Source organism: Homarus americanus, unplaced genomic scaffold (assembly GCF_018991925.1).
Source record: "Homarus americanus isolate GMGI-L3 unplaced genomic scaffold, GMGI_Hamer_2.0 scaffold25013, whole genome shotgun sequence".
Lineage (NCBI taxonomy): Eukaryota > Metazoa > Arthropoda > Malacostraca > Decapoda > Nephropidae > Homarus > Homarus americanus.
Window position 1 is genome coordinate 1,615,852 of NW_024722158.1, and position 11,221 is coordinate 1,627,072.

At 44.1% G+C, this 11,221-nt stretch overlaps 1 protein-coding gene across 1 annotated transcript in view; it reads right to left on the bottom strand.

The window, feature by feature from the left end:
- Positions 1-10,301, bottom strand: part of LOC121862073 (myotubularin-related protein 2-like) — a 36,235-nt gene extending 25,934 nt beyond the window's left edge. Inside the window, exon 1 of the mRNA XM_042360011.1 lies at positions 10,150-10,301. Coding sequence (XP_042215945.1) covers positions 10,150-10,272 — 123 coding nt within the window. The 5' untranslated portion in view covers positions 10,273-10,301. The remainder of the gene's footprint in view (positions 1-10,149) is intronic.
- Between the last annotated feature and the right edge of the window lie 920 nt (positions 10,302-11,221).

Below are 11,221 nucleotides of genomic sequence, written 5' to 3' on the forward strand. Positions count from 1 at the left end.
TGTCAACGTGGACTTATGGTCCAGACATAATGTTGTCTCTGCTCGCCTTAGGTGAGGATACAGACCTATCTGAGGTGGGGGATGACCTGCACTTCTCTTCCTGTAAACTGTCCCAACACTAACACCCATCAACACTATTGTCTTGACTGTCAGGGACCTCCTACCACAGGGAGAGTCACTCACCACTATATGTCACCACCTACTTATTCATTATAATTTAGATCTAATTATTGTCCACTACCCACACTTTGGTGGGTGCTAACTCCCATTGTCCTTAAATTATATCAATATTGTCACCATATCACAAGTCACAGCTTGTCCTGCAAGACACGAGTACCGTACCAATGTATTAGTGTCTGACCGCAGGGTCATGTGACTGGGGTTGTCGTCCCCTGGGATGTAATAAATTAATTAAATAATAAGGCCAGCCTGATTAAACGGACACTCACAGGCAGCAGATGCAGGAAGTGGGGTGTTAAGTTTAAGAGATAAGTCACATAATGTCGGCGAAGACCTCAGTAGCTCCATTCCACCCCCTGGGCATGCCAAGCAGCTATCAAGTTCCTTCAGTTGAGGAGTTTGTGGATGATTGTTGCCTCCATAGTGACTGAGTCTGACTAAGACTCACCCTCAACTGGGGTGTGGCTGTGGTCACGTCACTTTTTAATTTTAATTGACGAGTGGCTGAATTTTTCGCACCACATAACATCTGGGGGGTGTTGGGGGGGCGCGGGGGGGGCAGTGGTGCTTAGTTATTTGAGCATAATTTTAAATACACTCAGCGTCACACATAAATACAGGCTTTATGTCTATGATGGAATTATGTAAAGCAGTGTTCCCCAACCCAATCACCCAAACCATCTACAGGCATCCCCCGCGTTACGGAACCCCGGGTTGCGGAATTTCGCTCTTACGGAATTTGTAAATTATGACCAATAATTTCGCGATACGGCCCGTAAATCCGCCCTTACGGAAATTGGGGTAAATTTTAACAATTTAAAAAAAAATCACCAAATAAAATTAAAAATTTTTGTTAAAAATTATAATTTGTTTGGTGTGGATTTCTTGGTGTTTGCTACCGCCAAGCGTGGCGTCGCCACGAGGAATCAGTCCATTGTTTACATCCAGTGTGCGCGCATGTTTCTCGCCCCAGCAGTTTGATTTAACTTTTACAAACATACAGTAAGTACAGTACAGTGCATTACCCTTATTCAAGATGACTGGAATGAGGCCATCAAGTGGAAGTGACCGCAGTAGTGCAAAAAGAAGCTGCAAAGGTATTACATTGGATATTGAACTTGACGTATTAAGAAGGTATATCATAAATTATTTAATGTACTGTATTGTATGTGTTTATAAATGTTTATTTTCATTCATAAAGCTGCTTGAATTACTTTTTGGGGCCGAAAAAAATTCCTGAGGAACGCATCTCCAGTTTTATAATGGAAGTCAATGAGAAAATAGGTTTCGCGTGACGGAATTTCGCGATATGGTCAATTTTCCAGGAACGGAACCCTTCCGTAACGCGGAGGATGACGGTACTAGTGTGACCAGGTGCTGTGACCCAGGAGCAGCTGTGACCCAGGAGCAGCTGTGACCAGGTGCTGTGACCCAGGAGCAGCTGTGACCAGGTGCTGTGACCCAGGAGCAGCTGTGACCAGGTGCTGTGACCCAGGAGCAGCTGTGACCAGGTGCTGTGACCCCCATTGTGACCCACAATAATCTGTGAACAAGTCAATGTTGCTACATCCTGCGCAGTGGCGGATTTCCCAATAGGCACATGTGGCACGTGTCCCCGACCACACACACAATGTGGTAGCGTAGTCCCTGCTATGGATTGCAATTTGATGAGTCGACAGATCTCACAAACAGGGCTCAGCTGATATGCTTCATTCGCTATGTTGACTGTGAGCACTTGTGAATGACAGAAGAGTTTCTTTTCTGTGAAGATGTTGGTGCAGAAACTACCGGTGAAGCAACTGCAAACAATGTTCTGGACTGTCTCACCCACAATGGGATTGTAATTGAAAAGAGTTCGCATATTACAACCGATGGTGCAGTGTGTGTGGTTGGGCAGTGGCAACATTGAAATACAGTAATATCCCCGTTAGCCGCAATCCCTCAAACCCGGAACTCTCCGACAGCCGGAATTGAAATTTTCTCGGAAAATCGTTTCCAAAGCCGGAATTTTCCGGAAGATTCCGGCTTTGGGAACGATTTTCCGAGGGGCACATTTTCCGGAAAATTCTGAAAACATTTTCCCGATACCCGGATGGGGAGTTTTTTCCGGGTTTGAGAGATGAAAATCGGGCGAATTTTCTGGAAATTCCGAGAATTTTTTTCCATTACCCGGAAAATTCCGGGGAGGAGAGATTTTTTCCAGCTTCGAGAGAGTCGTCTCGTTACCCGGAAATCTCTCATCCCCGGAAGTGCTCTGCACCAATTGTTCCGGCTAACGGGGATAACACCGTATTATGCATTGAACTATAGAAGGTCTCACTGCACTCTGTATCGGCAGAATTTGGTATCAAACCATCTACCAAGTGAGTCCGATTTGGATGCAGTAATGAAAAAGAGCTCCATTATCATCAATGATATCAAGAGCAATGCTAAGAAATCTCGCGTGTTCCATGACTTCTGCGATGGGATGGGGGAGACTGAGAAGACCTCGCTGCTTCACAGCGAAGTGCGATGGCTGTCAAGGGGAGTTGGGTTGAAGAGACTCTTTTAACTAAGACTGTGGCTCACTGCATGTGGCTCACTGCATGTGGCTCACTGCATGTGGCTCACCGCATGTGGCTCACTGCATGTGGCTCACTGCATGTGGCTCACTGCATGTGGCTCACTGCATGTGGCTCACCGCATGTGGCTCACTGCATGTGGCTCACTGCATGTGGCTCACTGCATGTGGCTCACCGCATGTGGCTCACTGCATGTGGCTCACCGCATGTGGCTCACTGCATGTGGCTCACTGCATGTGGCTCACCGCATGTGGCTCACTGCATGTGGCTCACTGCATGTGGCTCACCGCATGTGGCTCACCGCATGTGGCTCACTGCATGTGGCTCACTGCATGTGGGCTCACTGCATGTGGCTCACTGCATGTGGCTCACCGCATGTGGCTCACCGCATGTAGCTCACTGCATGCAGCTCACTGCATGTGGCTCACCGCATGCTGGCTCACTGCATGTAGCTCACTGCATGTGGCTCACCGCATGTGGCTCACTACATGTAGCTCCCCGCATGTAGCTCACGCATGTAGCTCTGCATCCATGCTTTCACGCATGTAGCTCACTGCATGTGGCGCTCACTGCCTTCATGGCTCGCATGTGGCTCACGCATGGCTCACCGCCCATGTGGCTCACCGCGTGGCGGCTCACACTGCATGTAGCTCACTGCATGGCTCACTGCATGTAGCTCACTGCATGTGGCTCACCGCATGTAGCTCACCGCATGTCTGCATGTGGCTCTGCATGTAGCTGCATGTGGCTCACTACATGCTTGGCTCTGCATGTAGCTCACTGCATGTGGCTCACATGTGGCTCACTGCATGTGGCTCACACCATGTAGCTCGCCATGTAGCTCACATGTCTGCATGTGGCTCACTGCATGCTGGCTCACTGCATGTAGCTCACCATATGTGGCTCACTCACTGCATGTGGCTCACTGCATGTGGCTCACTGCATGTGGCTCACTGCATGTGGCTCACTGCATGTGGCTCACCGCATGTGGCTCACCGCATGTGGCTCACTGCATGTGGCTCACTGCATGTGGCTCACCGCATGTGGCTCACCGCATGTATTCTGTTTCATGCAAGAGGAGAGGGTTGCTAAACTTTCTTACTTGTGTGATATATTCACCAAGCTCACTGTGTTGAACCTCTCCCTTCAAGAGCCAGGTTCAAGATGTGTTCACTTCCTATGACAAAATTGAGGCATTAAAATTGAAAATTTCTGAGTGGAAGAAAAGAGTTGAGAGAAGAGACTTTTCAGACTTAGATGAGCTTGGACAAGTGATTGTAGAGTCCAGGGATGAAGTCAATGACGACCAAATGATGACAGTTGTGTCCCAACGTCTCACCGTTCTCCAGCAGAATTTTAGCCACTATTTTCCTCCTGCAAATGAGGAAGAAAAGAAGAATAGTTGGATAAGAAACCTGTTCCTTATCTCAAACTTGAACAACAGCAATCTGCCCACTCAAGGAAAAGACACTGATCGAACTCCACTGTGACTCAGAAATGAAGGACTTTTACAACAGCTGCAACCTCACTGACTTTTGGGTAACAGTGAGCCAGAAACAAGCATATGAGATGATTGGTGGTAAAGCACTCCAAGTTCTGGTGGCATCCACAGCACTTACTCCTCTGAGAGAGTGTTCTCACATCTGCTCACCGTCAAGAGCAACAAAAGGCAGAGGCTCAGAGAGGCGATGTTGTCTGCGTGCACGAGAGTGGCAGCTACAAGAAATACTGCCCCACCATTCAACTTGCTCGCTGCAACTATCCAACAACAAAAATCACACTGAAATTATCCAATGCCATATGTAGTTTGTGATGAGGTGTGGCTGATGTAGTTTGTGATGAGGTGTGGCTGATGTAGTTTGTGATGAGGTGTGGCTGATGTAGTTTGTGATGAGGTGTGGCTGCATAAAAGAATTGTATGTGTAAGTGTTTATTATTGTGTACTTTGTACTGTACAGTAAGTGTAAAGATACATTTTTCTGGATAAATGTAACTTATTGTAATATACTTGTTGTGTACACTCATACAGAAATATGATTTTCTTATTAAATGTATCCTGTTTATGCTGACAACTTTATATGTGACTAACGGATTTAGAGGTGTTGAGAACTGTGACCCAGTGTTGTAAAGGCTGGGGAACACCGATGCACAGCATTTTAGAATCACGGCCTCATTGAAATTCATTTTAGGTACAGGTACATCATGCCCTTCAAATTTGTGGGGTTAGGTTCTCAAAGTGGCCGCGAATTGCCAAATCCGCAAATAACATTTGCTGACCTGGGGGAGGGGAAGAGGGAGGGGGAGGGGGGAGGGGGTTACATTTTAAGTTGTGAACAAAGAAATGTATATTCCCTTTATGTGTTTGCCCTTAGGACAATTATTTCTTTTACCTGTATTATATACAGTATGTGTGTGTCTACACACACATACTCAGGGCCGGGTTAAGACTTTCGTAGGCCTAAGGCACCTCCAAGATATGGGGCCCCATTTGACAGCATATTCACTAATAACACAAGCTAGTACCTAATTATAAAATGTGATGTCGAAAGAATAAGATTCAGTGATGTTTGCCATGAATTGAGTAAAAGAAAATGGGTTAGATCAGCTGTTCTTGTACAATACAGAAATAGTTTTGTTTACAAGAAGCACAGCTAGCTAGTGGACACTAATAGGATTAAGTAATAAATAAATGGAAATAAAGTATCTCAGTATCAATTTAATAATAACCTGTAGAAAAAGGGGAAGAAAAGTTCTCGTTTTTTTCTTCGTAGGCCCCCAATATCTCGTAGGCCCTAGGCACTGTGCCTAATGGATAATCCGGGCCTGCACATACTGTATATACAATATAATACAGGTAAAGGAAATTATTGTCTCTAGAACAAATGGCTCCCTGTCCCGGCCGCAAAAATGCCAGCAACTTTAAAATTACCCTTAGTTATTCTTGGGTACAGCCAGGGTGTCATCTGCGAATAATAGAGGACCACGAAATAAAAATCAGCGAATTATCTGGGCGTACTGACGTCTAATGGGAAGACCAAGCCCCTGAAGGAAAGGTGGAGGGTAAGAGAGAAGGCCAGGTGCTAATGGACACAAGAAGATCAAAGGAAATGTCCACTGTCATGACCACGTTACCTCTAGGTATATGGTGTCTCCCCACACCATACCCTCCACCCACACAACTCTTTTACTATGGCTAAAGAAAAACATATATTATTAGTTTGCCACAGACATTACAAGTCGTTGTTTGGGTCATGTAACGAGTAATGATTTTTGTTTTTTTCAATTGTATTGGAGTAAAAGTATTAGAAAATCTTACTTAAGTAAAATTAAAAGTACAAATTATTTTTAGTAAATACCCAAAATGTTACTTGCGTACAGTAGTGTGCTCAAGTAAATTTATTTAGTTACTTTACAACTCTGGATATACGGGTACTCCTTGACTTACGACCTACTCGACATACGACCACCCGGACATATGACCGCCGCAGTCGTAAATTTTTTTTTCAAATTAAGTAGGTATTTTCCAGTACCGAAACGTTTCCGTCCCGTACGAGAGTGTGGAGTGGGCTGGGCCGCCTAGTGGTGTACAGCGTCCACACCGTAGCGCGCTCAGTTGGTGTTTGGCCGTCGTTGTTGTCGGTAGTGATCGAGCTGTGTACCGACAATATTTTTGGTTCTAATTCCCTTTAAAATGACTGGCAAGCGTACAAGTGAGAGTTCTGGTGGTGCTCAGAAAAAACAAATGGCAGAGGCATTGCTACTATTAATAAGGGGATGCAAATGTTTGACGAAATGGATCAAAATATTGAACATTTTGCAAAAGTTGACAGAATGGTCCAAGATGCACTTGATTGCTACAGGGAGATTTACAATGAAAAGAAAAGGCAAACTGTGCAGTCTAAATTGGACATCTATTTTAAGAAGTCCCCCATTGCTGTCTCCTCATGCCCCACCAGTGCTGCCTCTTCACTCCCTAAAGATGATCCAATCCCTTCAACCAGCAAGTTTCCCCTGTACATAAACCTGTCTGAAGAAAGTAACATTGATGACCCACCCAGCCCTGTCTCCTCCTCTGCTTCACCCAGTTAATGTTGTCTCCAGGTTTAATTAGAAACTCATGGGGCCCTGTGTGTATTCAACTGACTACATTAAAGGTAAGTGCACAGTCACACTGTATCTATTCTTCATTATTGATTACTTTTACTGCACTGTATTTCATTTTATATTTTATATGTATTATTTTTTGCATTTTCGACTTATGACCAATTTGACTTTCTACCTGGATTTGGGTTCCTAACCCCGTCGTAAGTCGGGGACTGCCTGTATTGTATACTCGACCCTTGACTAACTATCTCTCTCTCTCTCTCACCCACACACACAAACACACTACTACTACTACTACTTTGCTGTCACTCAGAATCGAGTATGACGATCATTCAGCTATGATACAATGATATGAGTTATTAGGGATGTCACCTTCACTGGTGAGCTCTGAGGTGACTAAAGAGGCCGATAAGGGACCCACAAGGTTGTTCACAGATGTGTACATGTGGAGGGCTACATCTAGTGCAGGAGGGGCGGCGGCAGTCTTTCCGGCGTTGGCGCTTGTCTGCCTCGGTATGCAGTAGGCTACTCAAGTATTGACACCTTCTTGTGTGGTGCTCCTCCAAGCGTTACGGTGTGGAGTAATTGTCTCCCAGGAGAGGGGGTCAATTTGGCACTTTTTCAGGTTTGTGTTACGAGTGAGAGTTCAATGGTTGCGGATTCTCAACATGAAAGTCTTTTTGTTTGTGGTGTCATTTCTGCCCACCTCTGCTCGCTTAGTTTTATCTCCCAAGAGCCGGGTGATGGCAGTATTGGGCTGGCAGTCATAAGTTAAGTATTTCCTTTCCTATTGTACAGTATATTTCTAGTAGTATAACGTGTGAACCTTGCTCGACTTTTAGAACACCAAGTATTATTTGTGAGATTGTTGTTAGTCATATTTTAGAATTCCACGGAAAATAACTTACTTATTTATGAGGTACGTGTGGTGGATGGAACATAGATTATGTTGGTGAAAGTTTTCAAGTGCCTTGAGGTGCCTCTTGTATGTGACCCATGTCTCGCTGCCATATAGCAGGGTGGGGAGGACCACTGCTCGATATACATGCAGCTTACTAGATAATCTCGGCTCCCTACAGCTGAAGACACGGTTTCGGAGTCTTCCAAAGGCTTGAGATGCACATCTGATCCAATGCTGAATCTCTTCATCGACGTCTGCGGTGGTGGACAGGTGGGAGCCGAGATACCGAAAGTGGGTAACATTAGAGAGGGTAGTACCGTTAAGCTGGATGGATGGTGGAGGTGTGTCTGAACCAGGAGCAGGTTGAAAGAGAATCTGAGTCTTACATACATTCACTTCAAGGCCGAAGTGTGCATACGCATCTGCGTAGATGTTCGGGATCTCCTGTACGTCGCGTTCAGTGTGAGCAACAAGGGTGAGGTCGTCTGCATGCTGAAATTCAGTAGTGGAAGCTGCCGCCACCTTTGTTCCTGCCTGGAATCGTCTTATGTTGAAAAGACCCCGCCAGGTAAATTGCCACTGGCACGAGTAAGGAAGGCAGCCAAGAAAATGGAAGTGTGTGTTGGTGCCAGTACACATCCTTGTTTAACCCCTGTTTGGATGGGGAAGAACTCTGACTGGGTGCCGTTGTGCAGGACACTGCTGTTCATGCCATCGTGGAGTTGCCTCACCCTACCTCAACCTGACATTGTATCAGGTTCAGGTCAGGTCTTCCCTCAAAATACTTCATCATTTGTCTTTATTCAAGACATCTTCAGGTCATGAGACCCACTAATCCTTCATCCAAAACAGAGTGTCCTGACATTCCATCCTTGTAAATTCAGTTGCCTCTGATGATGACTTGAATAAAGATGAAACATAAGGTACTCCAGTGTATACTTAGTTGACCAAGAGCTCGATTCAGCGGAAATTTCAATTTAACCAACAGCAGAGATTAGAATTAGTTTGTTAATACTATATAAGGTATTTCTCAACCACAGTTGGATGGTTTGAATATTTCTCAGATCTATCCTTACAAAATGGATAATGCTGCATAGCCTCCTTACTTATCTTCATTTATGCATGAGGATGTTGGTTCACGTAGAGTCGAGTCATTTATTACACATGACCAACTGGCGTGGCTGCCATGTGTTGTCTCCGGCAATCACTCACACGAAGTGAGCAAGGATACCCGAGGTGCCATCGTAACTCTCCACAATGACGGTCTTAGCAAAATGGACTGAATGTGCAGAGACAAATGGTGGCAAGGTGGACTGTTATGTCAATGCCACATAAATGCTGCTGTGGGTGCACACACTATTACATACCTGTAGTGTGCACATGTATAGTTCACAATGGTTTTTCTAGCCACTAACATTTCCTGAAGTCATTTGGAAGAATTCTTAAAAGGTGTGATGGTTAAATGAAATCCAGGAAAATGAGAATCATATTACACATAGCAAGTATTAATGTGCACTGTCATATCATTCATGTGTGTGTGTGTGTGTGTGTGTGTGTGTGTGTGTGTGTGTGTGTGTGTGTGTGTGTGTGTTGGAGATAGAGATAAGATAAAAGACACTGAAGAATAAGGTCATCAAGTTATGACGTTTATACTCACCAAATATGTCCGTTTTAACTGTGGTTTGGAGTGTGACTCTTACATTGGCACACAATTGAAATAAATATTAATTGTATCCAACAATCACCTACTTAAGGTGTACAAAAAACATGTTTTACAATGAAGAGTGGTATGGTGGGTGTGTGTGTGTGTGTGTGTGTGTGTGTGTGTGTGTGTGTGTGTGTGTGTGTATGAGGGTGCATCCACGTGTGACAAACACACGTGTTGGCAACCGTGTTAAAAATAATGTCGTGAACACTGCTGACACGTTAGCAACACTAGGGTCTTGTATGTTGTTTTGATAACAATGCTGAGGACATGTTTCAGTGTAGTATGTATGTGATCACAACTACTGTACTGTACACTGAGGAGGACCTCACTGTACAGTATTGTTCAAGTTTGTGTCTTTTAATGTACATTTGATTTACATTAGATCTAGTATGAAAATATCTTATTGTTACATAGTTGTTACTGGTGACTTGGGGAGCTTCTTTCCTTAAGTGTGAAGAGCTTGGTGTCTGTCACAACAGAGTAGCAACAATAAGGGCTCTCAATACTCTGTAGTTTGCACCATAAGTATTAAACTTGAAACAAATCGACTCATTCCAACACTGCCAATTTGTTCCCATAAGCCAGCATGGAGTTTATTGTTAGCATGAAGAAATGTATTAGTACTGTACAGTAGAGCTCTCTAACCCTATAAGAACCTTTCCCACAGTTTACATTACAAAATATTGCAGGCTAACCTCGTTCATCTGACCAGTTCCATAACCACCAAAATTTTGTAGGATCCTGAACCGCCTGAACACTGTGATATTCATTTCTCTGTCAAGGTGCGGGGTGAACTGTACATCAGTCTGCAGATACATACACAAAAATTACTAGTTTAATCTTAATTACAATATCTCTCCAAATAATATAGACTAATAAATGTCTTTACTGGACACAGTTAATACAAACTATACAGACACATTAAAACAAAACTTTACAAACATTAAGTTAAAAAATGGAGGAGTGATCTTTAAATCCCATTTTATGGCCAAGTCCAAAACTAACTGTCTTGTGTACCTCAGTCAATGACTCAGGGAACCTTCACCATAACTAACTGTCTTGTGTACCTCAGTCAATGACTCAGGGAACCTTCACCATAACTAACTGTCTTGTGTACCTCAGTCAATGACTCAGGGAACCTTCACCACAACTAACTGTCTTGTGTACCTCAGTCAATGACTCAGTGAACCTTCACCATAACTAACTGTCTTGTGTACCTCAGTCAATGACTCAGGGAACCTTCACCATAACTAACTGTCTTGTGTACCTCAGTCAATGACTCAGGGAACCTTCACCATAACTAACTGTCTTGTGTACTCAGTCAATGACTCAGTGAACCTTCACCATAACTAACTGTCTTGTGTATCTCAGTCAATGACTCAGTGAACCTTCACATAACTAACTGTCTTGTGTACCTCAGTCAATGACTCAGTGAACCTTCACCATAACTAACTGTCTTGTGTACCTCAGTCAATGACTCAGGGAACCTTCACCATAACTAACTATCTTGTGTACCTCAGTCAATGACTCAGTGAACCTTCACCATAACTAACTGTCTTGTGTACCTCAGTCAATGACTCAGTGAACCTTCACCATAACTAACTGTCTTGTGTACCTCAGTCAATGACTCAGTGAACCTTCACCATAACTAACTGTCTTGTGTACCTCAGTCAATGACTCAGGGAACCTTCACCATAACTAACTGTCTTGTGTACCTCAGTCAATGACTCAGTGAACCTTCACCATAACTAACTGTCTTGTGTACCT